This window comes from Nyctibius grandis, chromosome 7 (assembly GCF_013368605.1).
Source record: "Nyctibius grandis isolate bNycGra1 chromosome 7, bNycGra1.pri, whole genome shotgun sequence".
Taxonomy (NCBI): Eukaryota; Metazoa; Chordata; class Aves; order Nyctibiiformes; family Nyctibiidae; genus Nyctibius; species Nyctibius grandis.
Window position 1 is genome coordinate 25,492,431 of NC_090664.1, and position 22,785 is coordinate 25,515,215.

The 22,785-nt window shown below is 44.2% G+C and overlaps 2 protein-coding genes across 2 annotated transcripts in view; one reads left to right on the top strand and one right to left on the bottom strand.

The window, feature by feature from the left end:
* BZW2 (basic leucine zipper and W2 domains 2) overlaps nucleotides 1-4,957 on the bottom strand; it is a 58,296-nt gene extending 53,339 nt beyond the window's left edge. The window contains exon 1 of the mRNA XM_068405014.1: nucleotides 4,850-4,957. The gene's annotated coding sequence lies outside the window, so the exon portion shown is untranslated. The remainder of the gene's footprint in view (nucleotides 1-4,849) is intronic.
* Nucleotides 4,958-5,246: 289 nt separating this feature from the next.
* Nucleotides 5,247-22,785, top strand: part of ANKMY2 (ankyrin repeat and MYND domain containing 2) — a 28,442-nt gene continuing 10,903 nt past the window's right edge. Inside the window, exons 1-4 of the mRNA XM_068405504.1 lie at nucleotides 5,247-5,469; nucleotides 8,567-8,631; nucleotides 18,929-19,067; nucleotides 20,980-21,078. Of these exons, the coding sequence (XP_068261605.1) occupies nucleotides 5,403-5,469; nucleotides 8,567-8,631; nucleotides 18,929-19,067; nucleotides 20,980-21,078 (370 nt within the window). The 5' untranslated portion in view covers nucleotides 5,247-5,402. The remainder of the gene's footprint in view (nucleotides 5,470-8,566; nucleotides 8,632-18,928; nucleotides 19,068-20,979; nucleotides 21,079-22,785) is intronic.

Consider the following 22,785-nt stretch of genomic DNA (forward strand, 5'->3'; position numbering starts at 1 on the left):
TTACACTTACAAAAAAATTAAAGTACCTACCTACATGGAATTCATATGCATGAAACAATTTGTTTAAAGCTTGGATTTTTCTTAATCAAAAAGACTCATAATAACTTAAAGTCTCATATGAAAAACACAAAAGATGTATTGTCTGAGCAAGTTGTTCATATCAGGACCATCTAGAACAAACAATTAAGACAATATGAAATCAACCTGCAAAGGAGCAATATATTTTTTTTTTCCTAAATTACAGATCCAACGTTGAGTGTATAAATGGAGCAAGGGTTACACATACCTGGTTTTGTTATGAAAGTAATGCTGATTTTTTTTTTAAAGCAGCTTTTAACCAGGTAGAACAAATGCACATTTATCTAAGGCACTCACATTGCCCTCATATTCACAATACCTGAGCACCTCAAAATTCCTTCTTTGCACTGTTAACCCTCACTATCTGTGGGAAGACGATGTGGGTCACCCTTGCACAATCAGCAACTAAAGATATAAAGAAAAATAAAAGCATATACTCAAAAATGTGCTATGCAGCCTATACAAAAACCTGTGAGCAGTTTTCTCTGAAGAAACCTCTACAGAGATGGTTTTTATGCAGCCTATATTCTGGGTGCAAAACCACCAAAGCTGCCTCTGCTCAGTCAGACCAGGTCTAGGAGCAAACCACCAACTCATGCGAAATCCGACTACAAACCCTGTCAGGAGGACTATACTGTTACATGAACCTTCAAGTCCCAAACTGGTACTTTCGCACTGCTCTGTCCTGTATTTGCTGCCAGAGAACACCGCTTGCCTCAACCCTGCTTACCCAACAGTCCGGACCAGACAATCATTTGGAGGATGCTTTGGTGTCCTTCTGTCCCATATGCTTGAGAATCCTTCAAGTCAGGGTTCAAGAGAAGATGAATCAAGCACAGGTCTCGCCTTGCCAGGTTTTGGATACAGCTAGAGTCAAGTGCTGGGATTTGCTCCTGAACTTGAAAGTGCAGAGAAAGCCTAACCTTGTGCAAGGCCCCACAGGGCATCGGTAGCAGATTAACATCTCTATCCATGTCTCAGGTGAGCACCCTGGCTATAGGAATACCCTGTAATTCAAAGATATACCTATTGTGTTCAAACATGTATCATGCTCACCGGTCCCTGGCTGCTTTCAGTTAACTCTTTTGTGGTCTTTTTATAATCTACCTTCTGGTACAGAACAAGACTTAACAACGTTGACAGAACATATCAAAGACCCAATGGCTGTCCTGAGATCCAAAATCAGATGAAACCTAAAAAAACCTACTTAGAATAAAATAAAAATACTTAAGGAAGTTTAAGAGTTACACAATGCTAATCAACTGGGGGGAAAATTTGCATCAGTATCTGTGAGATCTGAGAGGAAAAAAAGGAGGATGTTTCTATGTTTCTAGCAATAAAAAACCTTGAACTTGCATGAACTTGAATTGATCTAAATGAATATTAGATACTCCTCACTTTGGCCAGTATATAACTATCAGGATTGGAGTCAGCAGGACCAAAACCCAGTAGAGGTCTGTCTGAAAAGCTCAGCTCCACATGAAGATTTCCCAAAGCCCAGGCCATGCAGAAGACAGAACCATTTTACAAAAACACACTTGAGAACCATATGAAATGGCTTTTATATAGGCGTGACTAAATAGACCTAAGACTTCAGCTTGGAAAAAGACAGCGGCAGGGGATAACAGGTCTGTCAAGCCATGACTGCATGTCAAGGATAACCAGGGAACAATTCTTCATTGTCTCCCAAAACAGGAACTGGGGGTTGGGGGTGGGGAATCTAATGAAACCATGAAGCAGCAGGTTCAAAAACAAACAAAAGGAGTTCCTTTTTCAAGCAGCTGTGAAAGTTATAATCACAGGATGCTGCAGACAAAGTCTACCTAAATTCAAAAAAGCCACCACAGGCTACCAAATACAAAGGTAAATGCAGAGATACCACTTTTAGCTGAGGAAGTCCTTAGCTGTGAATCAGTGAGATGGAAGCTAGGAGAATAAGTCATAGGAATATTAGTACTTGTTTGACTTACTCTATTTTCCCGAGGTAAAGTGTAGTGGGTCAGACCAGGTTTCTGATCATGCCAAGCCCAGGCACAGAAAGAAGCTATAGGATCTTTGACCCATGACCACCAGCAGACTATATGGCCATAATTCAAGCAAGCCTCCAAGATACAAGCAAAGGTTAGTCATTTGAGAGAAAACAGCGTGAAACCAGTTCAGCATCTCCTTTTCCTCTCTTCCACGTCCAAAGACAGAGTTTCATGGCGCACTCTCCAAAGCGTAAGGCAGTCTCTTCTCCCCTAGCCTGACCCAAGAGAAGCTTATTGTTTTGTATATTCACCAAAAGTGAACGTTACTCAATTAAAAAAAATCCTTGTTATTTTCTTGCATGGATCTTGCTCTCAACAACTGCAGGAAAAAAATCAGGTGTTTACAAACACCTATACATTGATTACAATAACCATCATAAATTCCCACAAGCAGACCCACACACACTAGAACCAGCAAACCGCAGGGGAAAAATGTCACCGCTGGTACCTGCTTCACAGATCAAAGGTATGAGATGTATCACCTGACAAGGAAACAGGGAATTTTTTTATATGTAATACTTATCATTTGAAATCTAAACAATATATTGAGTTGCAGTGAGGTTAACATTTCCTTCTCCCTCTGTAATACCCAAAACTTAAATTATTAATTACCACAGAGTAATACTCACAACTTTAATATGTGAAACAGATCCAGTAGATAAAAGAAAATGCACTAAGGGGCAAGACAGAAAGGTACAGAACCTACATCTTCACGTTCCAGTTCCCTGCCCTGACACAGACTCCCTACACTGCCCTGGAAAAATCACTTGCTGCCTCCATGCTTCAAATTCTATGCATAAAATGGAGGCAACATCACTTCATTACCTCATCATGATCTTGCAAGGATGAACCGAAGATTGCGAAATGTCTGCAAACTACTGGGCTGAAGGTCACACTGACGCCTTCCATAGGTAAGGGGAAGAAACGTTTTTAACTAGTGCTAAAGTATTTTATTACACTTACAGGTAGAGCACTCCTCCAGCCTTAGTCACCAAGTGAGCTCCAGTGAGGCTGCCAAGGAAAAATTGTTTGCCTGTTCACTCTGTGAACTAGAGTGCAATGACAGTACTGACATTCTCGCATTAAGAAAAAAAGCAGTGTAATATGCATACTTTCATACACTGAAAGCCTGACAGGTTTTTTTTTGGAATATGGAAGGAAGCTTCTAGGCTCTTGTTATTGAGCAGAGATTACCAGCGTTCCATAAAGATCACAAAATTTGTTCACAGTGGGTAAAATTCACACCCTGCAGTGAACCAACAAAAGATCACTTAAAACCTAATTTCATCCTTCATGGTTGAGCCAGTGACGGACTTCTGTTAGCACTACCTGAGGACATCTTTCTGGATCAGAATATATAAAGCCCTTTTGTTTTGAAGGCATTTCCTTCAAGTCATTTTTGGTTTCCCACAAAAAAGAGTGAAGGGAATCTGTTATAATCTGAAGTCCAAAGCAACCTCTCTTATTTACACTTGTTGATTCAAGTAAAACTGGATGGTGGTACATCCCTGTATTTTGTGATTTTTAAAATCAGGAAAACATACCGAATTTGACTGTTTTGATAAAATAAAATCATATCACCTTTTGGTTTTGTACACAAATAGTTAGGAAGATACATCAGATTCTGAGAGCGTGCTCTGCTATGAACCAGGAAGCAAACACGGGGACTTCACCATTTCTGAAAGTCAGTCAAGCAATTAATAAATGTGAAAACAGAGAACAAGATTAGTATTTAAGAGAGAGATTCCAATAAATAAGTAGCCACGAGATGACCTGCAAGTACTAAGGAAAGAAAAAAAACAGCTTGCTGATAAGACTATGCCTTCAAAAACTAGTTACAGGAAAAAATAGGGTCCTTAAGAGAAAGGATATAAAAATTATACAATGAGGAGCACGACAAAGGAGGGTAAAAAGTACTACGGTTCTGTTTTTCTCTCTCGTACAAACACACGTAGAAATCAAGGATGTTAAACCTCAGCCCCTGTCCCTCGCTGGGGATCTGCAGGATCATCCCTGTGCCTACCGAGCTTCAGCTGGAGGAGTGGAAAGTTGGATCCGTAACAAAGATCATTTTTCCACCGACGGTTTAATTTTAGAAAGGCGCTAACAAAAGGCACCGCTCTAAACACCCCGAACGCCTTATTCCCCTTCCCAATTCATCAAAGTCTGCTTCCTTCGGGAGACACGATGCCGCCACCCAGCCAGGGCTTTATTCGGCCACTTTAGCCCTATAAACACCTTTTCCTGCCTAGAAAAAAACACCCCACGAACCGCTGCCATTACAAGGCAGGAAAGCAGCCCCCGCGGAAGGACGGGCCGCCGGGAACCAGCGCTGGGCAGCCGCAGGTGCCAGAACCCACCGCCGCCCGTCCCGGTGGGCTCGAGGCTTCCCACGGGCTCCCCCGCGCCCGACGCCGGCGCCCAGGCGCTTCGCCCCTCGCAGCGGCCGGGGCGGCCAGGGCGCGCAAACCCCCGCACGGCGGCATTCCCGCGCGTGGGCTTCCTTCGCCGGCACCCGCTCACCGCGCCGCAGCGCACGCCCGGACCCGCCATGGCCGCCACGCACAGGCCCCGCGCCTCGCCTGCCCGGCGCTGCCCCGCCGCAGCCCGCGGACGCCGCCCGCCCTGCCGGGCAGCACCGCCGCGGGGCTGAGGCGCCGCTCCCGCCTGGCGGCGGCCGCGCTCTCCACGGGGCGGGGCGGCCCGGCCGTGAGGGGCGCTCGCCCGCCCGCCCGCCGCACCTGTCGGGTGGTTGCGCGGTCCGCGGACGGGAGAGCAGGCACGGCGGCAGCAGCGGCAGACAATGGAGGAGTGAAGGACGGACACATTGACACACGGGCGCCTCTGCGGCCGCCCCCTCCGCCCGGCCGCACCACTCCTGGCACCTCCCCGGGGGAGCACGGAGAAGCAGCCACCCGGAAGCCAAAAAGGGAGAGCAAAAGAAAAGCAAAACCTGTTTCTCAACTTTACAACGAGAACAAGAGCTAAACAGTCTCCTCCTCTCCGGCAGCGCCGAGCTGGGAAGGTGGCGGAGGGGGACAGCAGGCACCCAATCCTCCCCCAGGTCTCGGCGGGAATGGTTTACCCCGCGGCCGGCCCCTGGCGAGGCGGGGCTGTGGGAGGAAGGCGCCATGAGGAGCAGGGCGGGGCGGGCGCCGCCGGGCTCGCTGCAGGGAGGGTGTGCGTGGGGGGCGCCGCCGGGCCCGGGCTGTTGCCGCGACCCGGCTGAGCTCGCCTCGGTGGGCGGCACCGTCCTGAGTCTGCCTTACCATCTGCAGGAGGCAGCGGGGCGCGATGGCTCCCCCCAGAAGAGGTGACCTGAGCCTGGAGGAGAAGGACTTGCTGGGAGTGATCGCCACAGGTGAGCCCGGCCCGGCGCTCGCCCCTCCGCGGCGGTGGGCGGTAGTGCCGCCCCGGCGGGCCTGGCCCCGGCGCCTTCGCCTCCTAGTCGCGGGCTGGCGAGGCTGCCGCCGACGCCCCTCCTGGCGGAGGCTGCGCGGCGCTGTACCCTGCCCTGACCCCGCGGGCCGGGCTGTGTCGCGGGTCCGGCGGGCCTCGTAGGCCCCGGGCGGGTCCCGCCGCACCGGCCCCGCCGGTTGTGCCCGATTTGCTTTCACACCCGCCGCCGGCGGCGTTCGTGGCGGCGGGCGAAGGGCAGGCCACGGCCCCTCGGAGCCGTTATGGCCGCGCTGCCGCCTCGTGGGGGCCGCGGGTTCCCCTCGGCCCCGGGCACGGCAGGGCTCCTCGGGGCGCCGTTCTCGGGGGCCGCTGTACGGAAGCGGCTGTTCCCCTGGAAGTGAGAGCGCGCTTCTCTCGGGCCGGCCGTGCGTGGGGCAGGCCTGTGGCACCCGGGGAGCGCAGAGGGGGTTGTTGCCAGACTTGGGGGTTACATCTGTCTTACGTACATTTGTATTAGTGATGTACATTGACATTTATCTAACAACTTGTGTTAATGTGTTTGAAAAAAAAAAAGTGTTCTTGGGTATAATCCAGTTCTTTAGCCTGTTACAGGTTTCCCTGTGTGCTGTTGCCAGACCAGGATGTCCCTGCAGACAGGACATTCTTTCATTAACAGAACTTGAGCTTGTCCAGAGTGTTGTGCACCTCTTATCCCTTATAGTGTTTTATTCTGCTTTTCCTGGAAGCATTGCAGCTTCACCACGTTATGAGGCGCATATGCTTATTGCTGGGGGGCTTTCTGTCATGCTTGTCATAACAGTTGGATTTCACGGTCCAGCAATGTGAATTTCACAGCCCTGCCTAAATAGTTATACTCCAAACTGTATTTTTAAAATCGTGAGTGGTGTTTGTTAGTTGGAAGTAAACTAAAGACACCTGATGTGCTCCATGCATTTCTATTTGTAGTTTTGAGGGAATTTGAACTCATAAGAAATTTTATTTGTAGTTTTGGGTTTTCACTCTCCGTTACATTAAAAAGTCCCTTTGTGTCTGATACACAAGCGTTGGACAGTTGGCAATTAATTTATTGTGAATCAGAATGAGTTTGATTGATTTCCTTTAAACAGAGTTTCAGGCCGTTGTCTTGCAAATACTTCTGTCTAACTCACCTGGTGCTTATGATTAGGGTCATGGGTTAATTCAGGTTGGAAGGGACCTCAGAGGTCTCTAGGCCAACCTTCTGCTCAAAACAGGTCATCTGTGAGGTCAAATGAGATTGCTCAGGCCTTGATCCAGTCAGGCCTTGAAAACCTCCAAGGATGGAGACTGCACAGTGTCTCTGGGCAACCTGTTCTGCTGCCTTACTGGGCTCATAGTGAAAATGTTTTTCCTTATATCCAGTCTGAAGCTTCTTTTTCTGTCAGCTTCTGCCTAATGTCTCTTGGCCTCCTACCATGCACCACTAATAACAGCCTGGCTCCAACTTTAAACTCTAGACAATTCTAGATGTCTGACTTCCGTCAGTTTAGTGTCTTGTTTGGAAGTCCTTCAATATTTTGTCATATGGAACTCTGGACTTGTAAATGCAGCTTTGCTTTGCTTTACTTGTGCTAAAATTTACTCTGAAGATCACCCCTTGAAGACTTGCTGCTTCTGATGTTTGTTCTTTTGCTGGGATGCTCTTCTGAACACTACTCCAGGTCCTAAGAAGCTTCTCACATGTTTAAAAATAATATATATATATATATATGTATTTGGGACAATAGGCTAGCTGACAGTGCGCTGTCAGTCAGTGTGTTTTACTGGGTCTTTATCAAGAGTCTGAGATGACTCAGGTGACTGGCTTTTTTTCCCTAAGATAATTACTTTTTTAAAAAATGGGTAAGAAAACCTGTTTGGTATAGTTAAACCACACCAAAAGCTTTATGAAAAGAAATTATTTGTAGTATTTGTAATGTTTTTTGAAAGAAAATGAGCCAAAGCTGAAGTTGCAAGAGCTGCTTTGCTGAAAATTTGCTGGAAGAGCACCTCTTCATGATACAGAGAAGATAAACATGAAGTCTGTCATTAAAATGAGGGATGTAATGCTTATTTTTATTAAGCACAGCACTGCTGAAAGAGCTTTGCTTATGATTGAATCTGTGATTTCTGTTAATTTGCAATGAATTTAATTCCTTACACTTAGACTCTTTGAATGTTGTTTTTTTTCTGTTTGTTTGAAGTTGCATTGACATTAGTGAATAACCCTTCAGTGGGCTTTAAATGAGGTTCTTAGATCTGTGGCTTAAATGGAAGGATCCTTGTAGCAAATAGAAAAATGTGAAGTTATGGCCTATTGCTCTTTGCAGAGGTTTTTTTTCAGACTTCAGTCTACTTATGCATTTAGCAATTTTTAGAAATTTCAGTGATCAAGCTACCCCAGTCCTTGTCCTTTCCACCTCTTTTCTCTATTACCAAAAGCAAATTCCTTCCACTTTTGTGGACCTGGGAGGTGGAATGTTGCAAATTTCAAATTTAAACAGGAAAGAAGATGTGAGTAAATTATAAAGCATGTTTCATTCAGACCAGAAAAGTCTTTGAAATGGGATATTTCCCTCTTGTGAGAATTTAGGTAGCTCTTCTAGACATAAGATGCTCCAAAAGAGGTCAAAGTACAGAATGTGTTAAAATGTTCAATGTCATTTTACTCATTCAGAATTGTTCTGATGCAGTTTATGAAGAGACATATCAGCATCCTGTTCTTGTGTGTGTGTGTGTAGATCAGTTGCTTCACAAAAAATAGATGTTTACTTCTAGTGCATGCTCTCAGATGACTCTGATGATGTGACTTCTTGGCTTTTAGCTTCTAGAACAGAACACTGTTCATTCCTAAGCTTCTTCACTAAGTGCAGTCGATTTATTGGTGGTTAATCTACATCCCAAGTAGTTAATCTACAAATATTTTGATTCTAATCAGGAACGGAACCGATCTTTTTCCTCTTTATTCTCAATTTATTCCCTTTCTCACCCCCTCTTCTCTCTCTTTGTGTCTTTTTTTTTTTTTTTTTTTTTAATTAAAGGAAACACCGAGGAGGCTGGAAGGCTACTGGGCAGCAAGAATCTCCGTGTCAATTGCTTGGATGAGGTACAGCGAAACTGTACAAGCATTATGCTGGGTTTAGCAAGGGAAACAGTCAGTCTGAAGGCCTTCTTGTTGTTAAATAACATTGCTATACTCCTCAAAATCAGAGTTATTGTGAAGATATTTCTAGCCTGCAGCTGAATAATGAACCTTTCTTATTTTTTTTAAGGAAGTTTCAAGATTAACGTACCTTGAAGTAGTACACTGTTTGTATTTTCTCTCAAGTTCCAGCATGAACTCTGGTGTCTATTCATCTTTAGTGAGATGAACGCTGCAGCAAGACACATGGGGGTGCTCCCTCATTTCTTGTCACCTCTACCAAACTGTGGTCCCTCTGCTTAGATAGCAGACAGTGTGGATAAAGAATACCTGTCCCCATCTCACGCTTGCATCTCATCACCTAAAGGCTTATCTTTGCAGAACCATAAACATACTCAGTGAGCAGCTAGGTCAGAAGTGGAAAATGTACTTTTGCAGAGGCAGATGTGATAGACGTGTAGAACGTAAAATCCTTAAGTGCTACTTGAAGATGGGAAGAAGTTCGTGGAGAAAGGAACCTTGTGTGGTGTTCCTATCCATTTCCTCTACTTTTCCATCAACTTTTAGAATTTTTCTGTTATAAACCATTGTCCCTCTAATGTGTTATTCTAATATCTATACATAAATAGAGTGTGTGAAACCCCAGTTAAACATTAGCTGCATCTGTTATTCAGCGTTGCCACAACTGGAGACTGCTTTGAGTGCATCAGGTCTTACTTTCTTCTTCTGCCTTAGCTGCTTATCCTGAAATTTACATTATTATTTATATTACTACTGTTACTTATTTTATTAATGTTAAGAAATGAGGAAACAGCCCTGAAAATTGAATGCTTAGATATTGAAGTGGGAGCACTATTCAGTTGGGAACTAAAAACTCATTTCCTTCCTTAAAGTCCTTTTTACATGAGAGAATCCACAGCATGAGCACAGGTTTAATGTAGTTCTCTCTTCTGTTTGTGGTACAGCAAACGTGTGGTCACAATTTAATAATTTCCACAGTCTGGATTATCCACAGCATCTAGCAGCAGGCTGTTACATATTGCACTTCCTGACTTTAAAAAATAAACACATAAGATGTCCCTTTAATTTTTGGTTTGACCATATAGTCTAACTGCTTAGATCTGCTTTCTTCTAGATTAAAAACTACTGCCAATCAGCAATCTTTTCTCTGTGTTCCTTTAGACAAGGACCAAGTCACATTTTAACATTTTCCAAATACATTGACTTTTTAAGTATCTTGCCTAAATTTATGTTTCTTCAGTAAATGAGCTATAATCGTGGCTCTTTTCCAAATCCTTTCCAGTTGTTTCAGCTTCTTCCTTCAAAAATGTAGCCATGACCTGGACACAGTCTTTCAGCATTGCTTCTGCTGTTGTTACATGTATTTAAAAAATCAAAAATCGCTCCTCTAAGTCTATTTGCTTTTCCTGCCCCCGTGCCAAGACTCACTCACCCTTCATGTCCTCCTATCTGCAGTGCTCTATGGGGAGCAGTAATTCTCTTGAAGGCAGAGTAAGACCCCTTTATTCAAATTAGTTTCACAAATACCCATCTTGTAGAAGGTTATAGAGATTCAGCCCATACAGTCCTGGTTTTTCCCCAGCATCTTTTCTGACCAAATCAATTTTTTTCTTGTTTCTTTGTGGATTTAGGTAGTCAAAGAAAGAAAAGGTATCTAGGCTTAATCACTGTCTTAATGAAAACAAAGAAATACATAGCTTTTCGACAAAACTTGTCTTTAACACTTTGACTCTGGCAGCTTTAAAACTTCAGGGGCATTTAAGGTCAGATGTCCCAAAATATTAGGACAAATAGGTGGGCAATTGAAATGGATGCAAATTATACACAAATAAATTTCATTTAAATGCACACTGGTTAGTCATTTTTTGTCCTATTTTAGTTGGAGTGGTTGCTAATTTGGAAGCATAGTATGGAAGAAAGTGTTCAGGAATTTTCTTTCCCCTGGGAGTACAGAGCTTGTAAATAGTGTTGTGACTTCATGTTGGCAGTTTGCTGACTTTAACTCCATCCATTTTCATGGTGTGGCTAAGGTCTTTCAGATTATTACAGAAAGACAGTCTAGAGGAAGTGCAAAGGTTTTCTAGCAGTGGAAGTTTCCTCCAGTCATGTTGGTAGTTAAGGTTGCAAAGGAGTAGTGTAGTATTACAATCCTGTATTTTCTGCAGACCAAGCAGAGAGACTTGACCTCAAAAGGCTTCACAGTTTTTCTGTATTTAAAATAATTTTAAGGTCGTCCATTATCTTCTTATCACAGAATCAATCAGGTTGGAAGAGACCTCTGGGATCATCGAGTCCAACCGTTGCCCTGACACCACCCTGTCAACTAGACCACGGCACTAAGTGCCATGTCCAGTCTTTTCTTAAACACATCCAGAGATGGTGACTCCACCACCTCCCTGGGCAGCCAGTTCCAATGTCTAATGACCCTTTCTGAAAAGAAATTCTTCCTAACGTCCAACCTGAACCTCCCCTGGTGAAGCTTGAGGCTGTGTCCTCTTGTCCTATCGCTAGTTGCCTGGGAGAAGAGGCCAACTCCCACTTCACTACAACCTCCCTTCAGGTAGTTGTGGACTGCAATAAGGTCACCTCTGAGCCTCCTCCAAGGTAAACAACCCCAGCTCCCTCAAGTATAGAACTATCATTTAGCATTAGCAGCATTACTTTTTTCCTCTAGTTTGGTAATTCAGCTGTTCACTTTTGTAATAAAATACATCTGTTAGTCCAGTTCTATATGCTAATTACAGAACTGAATACTTTCTGGGAATTACAGCAGCATTCTGCTTATTAGTATGTGAGATAGGTGTACTCATCGGTACTCATACCGATTATGTTCAGTGGAGGGTTCTTCAGTTAATCTGTCTTGGTATTCCAGTGAGAACTTCCTATGCTAGCAGAAAATGCCCAGATCCTTGGCCTTTACTGAGGAGAAAGAGTTCTGTCTTTTGATGTTTTTTACGTAGTATTTCAAAATACACAAACCAAAGAAAATTCAACAGCAATTAAGAATTATCTGGTTTCAATTCAGGTCGCTGACTGATGTAGACTTTAACTTTTCATTGCTGCAGATGAACAGAAAGATCATCAGAGGAATCTAATGTGTTACATATGTGAAACAAACAGCTCAGCAGGAGGACTATAAAGGAGAACTATAGCTATGATCGACACTCTCTGAACAGTATTTCATATTCTGATTAGTTCATACTTAGCTATAGCTAAAATTATTTGTGCATGTATCTGTAGACTACCTTCTAGATCCTGCTTGCAGTAAGGTCAAGTATAGGTAAGGGCACTCTTATTCAAAAGCTTTAAGGGTGAAATTTCTAAAGGTTTTCATGCAATGAAAATTCAAGTCATGTATTTCTAGACCAGCAGCATTCAGTACCATTTCTGTTAAAAGTCAGAGACATTTTTACAATCCAATTCCAAATACCTACCTGAACTAGTCTTAAGGAGTTGGTCTAATTTCAGTAGTGCTCTTCCTTTTTATTTAGGAGAGTTGATTTTGAAGATGTTCCTCAACTGGTATTTCTGTGTCCTTGTGACACCTGCTCTTTTTTCATCATTTGTTTCCATTTCAGTAACTTCCCAAATATTATCTCAAATAAAAGCTGAACCTTCAGTCTATGTGTTTAGTTTGTAATTTTAGAATGAATAGAACTGGTATAGTTGCCTGAATCTAAACAATAACATAAGGTACTTTTCCGTCGTTAACGTGAGGCTGGGTTCCTCATTGCAAAATGAGCTGGGAAAAGGAGAGGTGGTTGCTTTAACAGTGTCAGCATCCCCCTTTCCTTCCTTTTTCCCCCCTTTCCTTCCTTTTTCCCCCCTTTCCTTCCTTTTTCCCCCCTTTCCTTCCTTTTTCCCCCCTTTCCTTCCTTTTTCCCCCCTTTCCTTCCTTTTCCCCCCTTTCCTTCCTTTTTCCCCCTTTCCTTCCTTTTTCCCCCCTTTCCTTCCTTTTTCCCCCCTTTCCTTCCTTTTCCCCCCTTTCCTTCCTTTTTCCCCCCTTTCCTTCCTTTTTCCCCCCTTTCCTTCCTTTTTCCCCCCTTTCCTTCCTTTTTCCCCCCTTTCCTTCCTTTTCCCCCCTTTCCTTCCTTTTTCCCCCCTTTCCTTCCTTTTTCCCCCCTTTCCTTCCTTTTTCCCCCCTTTCCTTCCTTTTTCCCCCCTTTCCTTCCTTTTTCCCCCTTTCCTTCCTTTTCCCCCTTTCCTTCCTTTTCCCCCTTTCCTTCCTTTTTCCCCCCTTTCCTTCCTTTTTCCCCCCTTTCCTTCCTTTTTCCCCCCTTTCCTTCCTTTTTCCCCCCTTTCCTTCCTTTTTCCCCCCTTTCCTTCCTTTTTCCCCCTTTCCTTCCTTTTTCCCCCTTTCCTTCCTTTTCCCCCCTTTCCTTCCTTTTTCCCCCCTTTCCTTCCTTTTTCCCCCTTTCCTTCCTTTTCCCCCCTTTCCTTCCTTTTCCCCCCTTTCCTTCCTTTTTCCCCCCCTTTCCTTCCTTTTTCCCCCCCTTTCCTTCCTTTTTCCCCCCTTTCCTTCCTTTTTCCCCCTTTCCTTCCTTTTTCCCCCCTTTCCTTCCTTTTTCCCCCCTTTCCTTCCTTTTTCCCCCCTTTCCTTCCTTTTCCCCCCTTTCCTTCCTTTTTCCCCCCTTTCCTTCCTTTTTCCCCCCTTTCCTTCCTTTTTCCCCCCTTTCCTTCCTTTTCCCCCCTTTCCTTCCTTTTCCCCCTTTCCTTCCTTTCCCCCCCCCTTTCCTTCCTTTCCCCCTTTCCTTCCTTTTCCCCTTCCTTCCTTTTCCCCTTCCTTCCTTTTCCCCCTTTCCTTCCTTTTTCCCCCTTTCCTTCCTTTTTCCCCCTTTCCTTCCTTTTTCCCCCTTTCCTTCCTTTTTCCCCCCTTTCCTTCCTTTCCCCCCCCATTCCTTCCTTTTCCCCGCCCTTCCCTTCCTTCTCCAACCCCATTTACTTCCTTTCCCCCACCTTTCCTTCCATTCCCCCCCTTTCCTTCCTTTCCCCCCCCTTTCCTTCCTTTCCCCCCCCTTTCCTTCCTTTCCCCCCCTTTCCTTCCTTTCCCCCCCCCTTTCCTTCCTTTCCCCCCCCTTTCCTGCCTTTCCCCCCCCTTTCCTTCCTTTCCCCCCCCTTTCCTTCCTTTCCCCCCCCCCTTTCCTTCCTTTTCCCCTCTTTCCTTCCTTTCCCCCCCCTTTCCTTCCTTTTTCCCCCCCCTTTCCTTCCTTTTTCCCCCCCTTTCCTTCCTTTCCCCCCCCTTTCCTTCCTTTCCCCCCCCCTTTCCTTCTTTCCCCCCCCTTTCCTTCTTTCCCCCCCTTTCCTTCCTTTTCCCCCCCCTTTCCTTCCTTTTCCCCCCCCTTTCCTTCCTTTTCCCCCCCCTTTCCTTCATTTTCCCCCCCCCTTTCCTTCCTTTCCCCCCCCTTTCCTTCCTTTCCCCCCCCCTTTCCTTCCTTTTCCCCCCCCTTTCCTTCCTTTTCCCCCCCCCTTTCCTTCCTTTTTCCCCCTTTCCTTCCTTTTTCCCCCCTTTCCTTCCTTTTCCCCCCTTTCCTTCCTTTTCCCCCCTTTCCTTCCTTTTCCCCCCCTTTCCTTCCTTTTTCCCCCCTTTCCTTCCTTTTTCCCCCCTTTCCTTCCTTTTCCCCCCCCTTTCCTTCCTTTTCCCCCCCCTTTCCTTCCTTTTCCCCCCCCTTTCCTTCCTTTTCCCCCCCCTTTCCTTCCTTTTCCCCCCCTTTCCTTCCTTTTCCCCCCCCTTTCCTTCCTTTTCCCCCCCCTTTCCTTCCTTTCCCCCCCTTTCCTTCCTTTCCCCCCACTTTCCTTCCTTTCCCCCCCCCTTTCCTTCCTTTCCCCCCCCTTTCCTTCCTTTTCCCCCCCCTTTCCTTCCTTTTCCCCCCCCTTTCCTTCCTTTTCCCCCCCCTTTCCTTCCTTTTTCCCCCCTTTCCTTCCTTTTTCCCCCCTTTCCTTCCTTTTTCCCCCCTTTCCTTCCTTTTCCCCCCCCTTTCCTTCCTTCCCCCCCCTTTCCTTCCTTCCCCCCCCCTTTCCTTCCGTCCCCCCCCCCCCTTTCCTTCCTTGTGCCCCCCTGTCCTTCCCTTTTCCCCCCTTTCCTTCCTTTCCCCCCCCCTTTCCTTCCCTTCCCCCCCCCTTGCCTCCCTGCCCCCCCCCGTTCCTTCCTTCCCCCCCCCCCCTTTCCTTCCTTTCCCCCCCCCCCCCTTTCCTACCTTTTTCCCCCCTTTCCTTCCTTTTTCCCCCCCCTTTCCTTCCTTTTTCCCCCATTCACAGAATCACAGAATGTTAGGGATTGGAAGGGACCTTGAAAGATCATCTAGTCCAATCCCCCTGCCGGAGCAGGATTGCCTAGACCATATCACACAGGAACGCGTCCAGGCGGGTTTTGAATGTCTCCAGAGAAGGAGACTCCACAACCTCTCTGGGCAGCCTGTTCCAGTGTTCAGTTACCCTCACTGTAAAGAAGTTTTTCTTCATATTTATGTGGAACCTCCTGTGTTCCAGCTTGCACCCGTTGCCCCTTGTCCTGTCAAGGGATGTCACTGAGAAGAGCCTGGCTCCATCCTCATGACACTTGCCCTTTACATATTTATAAACATTAATGAGGTCACCCCTCAGTCTCCTCTTCTCCAAGCTAAAGAGACTCAGCTCCCTCAGCCTCTCTTCATAAGGGAGATGTTCCACCCCCTTAATCATCTTCGTGGCTCTGCGCTGGACTCTCTCTAGCAGTTCCCTGTCCTTCTTGAACTGAGGGGCCCAGAACTGGACACAATATTCCAGATGTGGCCTCACCAGGGCAGAGTAGAGGGGGAGGAGAACCTCTCTCGACCTGCTAACCACACCCCTTCTAATACACCCCAGGATGCCATTGGCCTTCTTGGCCTCAAGGGCACACTGCTGGCTCATGGTCATCCTGCTGTCCACTAGGACCCCCAGGTCCCTTTCCCCTACGCTGCTCTCCAACAGGTCTGCCCCCAACTTGTACTGGTACATGGGGTTGTTCTTGCCCAGGTGCAGGACTCTACACTTGCCCTTATTATATTTCATTAAATTTCTCCCCGCCCAACTCTCCAGCCTGTCCAGGTCTCTCTGAATGGCTGCGCAGCCTTCTGGTGTGTCAGCCACTCCTCCCAGTTTTGTGTCATCAGCGAACTTGCTGACAGCGCACTCTAATCCCTCATCCAAGTCATTAATGAATATATTGAATAGTACTGGTCCCAGTACCGACCCTTGAGGGACTCCGCTAGACACAGGCCTCCAACTGGACTCTGTCCCATTGACCACCACTCTCTGGCTTCTTTCCTTCAGCCAGTTCACAATCCACCTCACTACCCGATCATCCAGACCACACTTCCTCAGTTTAGCTGCGAGGATGCTGTGGGAGACCGTGTCAAACGCTTTACTGAAATCGAGATAGACCACATCCACAGCTTTACCATCATCTATCCACCGGGTTACATCCTCATAAAAGGCTATCAGGTTGGTTGAGCATGACTTCCCGTTGGTGAAGCCATGCTGAGTGCCCCTAATGATCCCCCTGTCCTTGATATGCCTAGAGACAGCACCAAGGACAAGTTGTTCCATCACCTTTCCAGGGATGGAGGTGAGGCTGACCGGTCTATAGTTACCCGGGTCCTCCTTCTTGCCCTTTTTGAAGACTGGAGTGACATTCGCTTTCCTCCAGTCCTCAGGCACCTCTCCCGTTGCCCACGACTTAGCAAAGATGATGGAGAGTGGCCTAGCAATGACTTCCGCCAGCTCCCTCAGCACCCGCGGGTGCATCCCATCAGGGCCCATGGATTTATGGACGTCCAGGTTGCTTAATTGGTCCCTGACCCAGCCCTCATCAACCAAGACAGATTCCTCCTCTATCCTGACTTCTTCTGGGGCCTCAGGGGTCCGGGGCTCCTCAGGACAGCCTCCAGCAGTACAGACAGAGGCAAAGAAGGCATTCAGTAACTCCGCCTTCTTTTTATCCTCTGTCTCCAGGACCTCCACCTCATTCATCAGTGGGCCTACATTGCCTCTAGTGTTGGCTTTACCTGCAATGTATTTGAAGAAGCCCTTTCTGTTGTCCTTGACCTCTCTTGCAAGGTTTAATTCCAAGGAGGCCTTAGCTTTCCTAGTTGCCTCCCTACATCCTCTGACAACAGACTTATATTCCTCCCAAGTGGCCAGCCCCTCCTTCCACGATCTGTACACCCTCTTCTTCCACTTGAGTTTGCCCAGCAGTTCCCTGTTTAACCATGCAGGTCTCCTGGTACCCTTCCTTGACTTCCTACCTGTTGGGATGCTCTGATCTTGAGCTCGGAAGAAGCAGTCCTTGAATGCTAACCAACTATCTTGGGCCCCCTTACCTTCTAGTACCCTGTCCCATGGGATTTCCCCTAGCAATTGCTTGAAAAGGCCAAAGTTGGCCCTCCTGAAGTCCAGGGTTGTGATTCTGCTAGCTATTCTGTTCCTGCCACATGAGATCCTGAACTCCACCATCTCATGGTCGCTACAACCAAGGCTGCCCTCAACCTTCACTGCTTCAACCAGACCCTCCTTGTTAGTGAGGATAAGATCCAGCAACGTCCCTCTCCTAGTTGGGGTGGACTACATCCACCATTTGCATCAGAAAGTTATCATCAATGCACTGGAGGAACCTCCTGGACTGAGGATGGCTGGCTGAGTAGGCCTCCCAGCAAATATCAGGGTAGTTGAAATCCCCCATGACAACCAGGCCCTGTAATTGCGAGACTTCTCTCAGCTGCCTGTAGAAGGCCTCATCACCCTCCTCATCCTGATCCGGTGGCCACAAATGACCACAAATGAAACTTAGCAAAAACAATCACAAATTTGTTTCACGTTTGTGAAGTGATCTCTTCAGGTCTTTTGTTTCTTTAATGGCAGTTTATATTGCAGTTCACCAAAATATTTCAGGTTACCAAACTATAATGCATCAAGTAATAGTTTTTTATTGTTTTTAGTTAGGATGGGGAATAATGAAATAGTAAAACTTAAAAATTGTTATTATAATTTTAAATTTTGTAATTTCCCTCACCTTTAGGAAGTTTTTGAAAATTATACTGATAAATTTAATTTTATTAGGTTTTATTCTGTCATAAATTGAAATGAAAAATATATTAAGGCTCAAACTGACAATTAGATTATTTCGGAGTATCGCATTTATGGAGCTGCAGTAATGGTGTTCATGAGTGTATTCATGCACACAGCTTTAACCTGCAAAAAAAGGGAAGAAAGTGCCATTTTGATTTCTTTCAGGGACAAACTGAAGAACTCCCTTGTATTCAGTACTGGAGAATGTTCTTGGCAATTACTATGTCTTGGCTGATAACAGGAATCCTGACTTGATGTTAAGTGAAAATAAGCAGCACATTGGAAAAAGCGTATCAAATTCTAAAACCGGAATGCCATGCAATTTTCTCAAACAGAAATGTGCTTCTCTCTTCCCTCGGAGAGGGAGAGAGCTTGCACTAACAATTCACCCTAGTTCTGCAAATTTCCCCTAGAGAAACACCAGGTTTACATTTATAATTACCCCAGTGCAACTCTAATAAAAACTTGGTGCCTCCCTTGCTGAAGCTGCTCCCTTTTGTACTGGTGCAGTTTATCAAAAGGCAAGGTTTGAGACTGTGGTTGTTATAGTCTGGTTAGAGCTGTGTGTCTTTACAAGGGCTTTCAGAGCTCTGGCTGATGTAAGATCACAGACACAATACCAAAAGGGTGGATAAATGGGCAAGAGGAGGATAGCACAATTACCAGTAATCATGACCAAAACCAAGCGAGATGGGTTTCAGAGACTGCAAGTCTTTGTAACGGCAAAACCAAAAAGAGCCTATTCCTAATTTTCTTGTTACTTATCATATAACGCAGGGGAGAAAAGAAATTTTCTGTAACAAGCCTTTCCCGCTAGCAGAAGCATTAGTTGACTTTAACACTAATATCTTATACAAAAGGCCAATGACAAATGGTCAGTAAATGGTTTTCATTTATTCAACACTGTTCTGTTTTCAAATGTATAGCACAGCATAATCAGAAAAGTGACATGGAAATGGAAAACCTACTGCATGTTAGTAACCATATTTTTTCATGAAGATTTTGTGAGCTTTTTTGTTGTTGCTAACTTAAATATGATGTGAGGCTTTGGCAGTTATACTGAATATGTATGTACAAGTAAAAATTATCAATGGTATGAAGATCAAGAGATATAAGTAATTCTTTTTTGTATGCTACTTCCTCTTTCCTTTGTTAGCATGGCATGACCCCTCTAATGCATGCAGCGTACAAAGGGAAAATAGACATGTGCAGGTTGCTTTTGCGACATGGGGCTGACGTTAACTGCAATGAACATGAGCATGGATATACTGCCTTGATGTTTGCTGGACTTTCAGGTAACTTCTTACTAAACTTAGGTCACTGATTTTTATTACATTGATGGGTATAATTTGCCATAAATTAATAATTTGCCATAAATTAATAATTTAAAGGAAAACGTTGACATGTTTTTATTATTCAGGATTACTGTTACTTACGTGAACCATGGGAATATGTCAAGACCAGTAGAATCATCAGGACAGTGGAATAGGAGAGCTACTGTTCAGGCTTGAGATCTTTTTTCATATAAAAGTTGATTTTGTTCAGCATTTTGAGGCATACAGTCTACCTGTGCTTTGTCCTCTTTGTTACAGATCTCAAAATTCAGTCTTCTGTGACAGTTTTATTGTGTAGTGGGATACATTCTGTTTAATTATACTGTGTTATACTGAAAAAGATGCTGCATCAAACTGCCTTTTTTAGGACTACAAATCAATAGCTTTTGGTAATATTTGAGGCTTGTCAAATCAATACAGTATTTTTCAAATTTTGCCTTTCTCCTATATTATTTTTGCAATTATCTTGTGGGCTTTTAAAAATTTATTTAGTAAGTTTTTAAAAGATGTTTTCTCACATTAATTTTCCCTCTCCTTTTACATTGTGTTTTTTTTTTCATGAGAGTGCTTATGGCTATATATATATCTTCTCCTGTCTCAAGTGGTGGTTTGCAGCTTGATATTTGTTTTACCTGATGAAAGGAACAATTATTTCCTTGAGTGAAAAAAAGACACTACATAAAAAACATTGTTCCTTCTGGGGAAAATATTAGATTTGGGAATATTAGGTTATTTTAAGTATCTTCTTTACTAGGCCACTTACGTCTTCCCAAGAAGGAGTCTCTAGGGAAGTAAGATTTCTTAGCAGGTAGAGTTTAAACTCTCCCTTCTTTCATCATAAGCATAAAAAAAGAAAGGCATATGTGCGTATGTGAACCTTACCTGGATCATCAGATTGCTCTTCTGCTAAAGCTTTGGTAAAAAGGTTTGGGAAATTTCAGTGTTCTGTGGCATTGAGCAGTATCAGAGCTGCAGCAGATAGATGGGAACAAACTCTTCAAGTCTCTTTAAATGACTGCAGCTTTATGGAAAATGCTGGATTTTTACCATTTTCTCACAGCTGAGCTTTTAACCTGTCATCCTGGGTTTGAATGCTTCTGAATGTTGACTTTAAGGTCTGTTATCTGTGAGTGCAAAAGGTACATGAATACTACTGACAGAGTGCCTTTGTTTTTAAACCAGAAACATTTAATTTCCATCCACCACCCCCTTCTTTTTTTTTAATATTCACTTTTCTGTACTTAGCATGTGCACAAAAACTGATAAAGTAAGAATAACTTTGAAAGCAGAACCATTAGAGTGGTGAGGTATCCGTATTAGTCTCTGAAGGGCACCAATGAAGTCATCTAATCTTCCCATCAAATTTTAGCTTCGTTTTACTTGGTATTTAGCCCAGTCTGAACACCCGGTTCCCGCTGTGGGGAAGGGAACAATCTGTTCTCTTCTCTATGCTCCTGCTACATAATAGTACTGGATTTGGTTTTCTTCTTAGAATAGCAAATGTTGAAGTGTCAAACTGGATTAGTAGAATTTGCTTCTATACTGCTATCCAGAGGGACCAAGCTCTAGTCTAGTTATATGCATATGACTCCCATAAGCTCCACGGGGAGCTGAATGTGCATTACGGAGAGCAGAGTTATAATCTGCCTGAATTTAGTTTTTACTTTGATTTGACCCTCTGGAACCATAAATAAGGAGGCAGCACCATGCCTTTTTCTTAATCCATTCTTAAAATAATGGCATTAAGGACATTCATTTCCCTCAGTGTTATTCCTGGTCTTTGAGAAATTCACCCCTTGGTTTTCTACAACATAAAGAATTACAAGTTCTGGTTTGTTCTCTCTCATTCCCCATATCTTGCCCCCAAATTCAGGAAACAAAGAAATCACCTGGATGATGTTAGAGGCTGGAGCAGAGACTGATGTTGTCAACTCTGTGGGAAGGACAGCAGCTCAGATGGCTGCTTTTGTGGGTAAGGTGAAAGTCTATTATAATTTCCTAAATTCCTAAAGAAGTAAAATGTTAGATTCGGATGCTTTTTGTTGGAGAAACATTGTTTAATGACCTGTTTTGAACTGATACAGTTGTTCAGCATTTTTTCCACACCTCATCCTGTAACAGATTCAATTTGTGTTCTGTTTCCGTTCTGTTTCGTAAAAGCACGCATGACCTTATCTGTTCTCCAAATGTGCAAGTTTTTGCAAAGTCATCGCTTTTCAGCTAATAAGAGGAGTCTGGTAACATCTGAGGTGTCTTAAGTGCAGGTATGTGCTTCTGCGGTACAAAGTGTGTAATTGGAGCTTCCTTTGTGGGAAGGAATGAACGTAGTGCAAGGAGTCAGGAACTCTCATCTGAGCTTTGCCACGAGTGTGCTGTGTGCTAGTGCTTGAGTCACCTCCTGCCCTTCTCCCTCTGCATTTGGGAGAGGGAGAAGTCTCAGAACCTGCTCTGAGGCAGGTCAGTACTTACTGAACTGAACTTGACTAGAACATGATAAAAGATTTGTCATTCCAGTATGCTGTGTGTTCCTGGGCAAAACATGGAACCTGGCTTTGTTCTGGTGTTGTTTCTTTTTCTTGTCTTTTTTTTTTTTTTTTAACCCTTTTGACTTCTTTACCCATCTTGACAGTACTGGGAGATTCCTGGATTAATGTTCCCAAATTACCACTTTTTCTCTATTTCTGGCAAGGATGTGTGATAGAATATTACCAGAAAAAGTGGAGTTATTTTAGTGACTCAGCTATTGCTGTCCAGATGACCTTCCCAACAACCAAAAATGAGGACCTGTATTTTCACTTCAACACAACCTTCTTGTATTGTATAAATGTCTGAGAACTCTATTGCAAGTCCATTAGGTGTTCTGGACTTGCCATTTAGATTTACTTCCTTGATTAGTGAGTTAGTGCAGTTTCAATTTCAATCATATCTCATTCTGGTCTTTTAATGAGGAAAAGATTGACATTGCTCCCTTGAGATTCAAGCAGCAAAACCTTAACTATTCACTTAATATGTTAGAGGAGTCCACTCCTATTAATTATACTTTGGATTTGGAGAGTCTTTTCCAATGTGATGCTGAATTGAGTTATTAGTGAATGGGGAATGTTATCTCCAACATATTTTTTTGAGAATTCTTGTTTAAAATCTCATCACATCACCAAGATAGAATAAATATTTTCATGCATGCTGAGATATGCTACTCTGTAGAAGTCTGAACATTGGAATCCATTCCTGTTCTTTTTTATTCTCTGTCCAATCAACATTAATTCATCTGTCTGTGTGTGGGAAGTAAGGATACTTCTTCCTCTGTCATTTATCTTACACTGTGCTCTATTAGCTTAGAACAGTCTCTTCTAAAACAGTGGAGGGTTTTAAATGCTGGAATTTGGTTGGCTGGGTCGTCTTCTACTGATTAATAGGATTAGTGCCAAGATAAATCAATCAATTTAAAGAATGTGGTCCTGAACTAGAGAAGCTAAATTTTACTTTCTGTTTAGCCAAATAATCCATCATATTGTCATATGTAGAAAACAAGAAGAGGGTATAACTTCTCTCATCTTGTTACTTTTGTCACTTTTTTTTTTTTGTAAATTTTAAGCATGTTCTTCTTATAATTTCTCCCACTTTAGGTTATTACACTACTATCTGTTTCACATTTGAAAACTTAAGACCCAATGCAAAT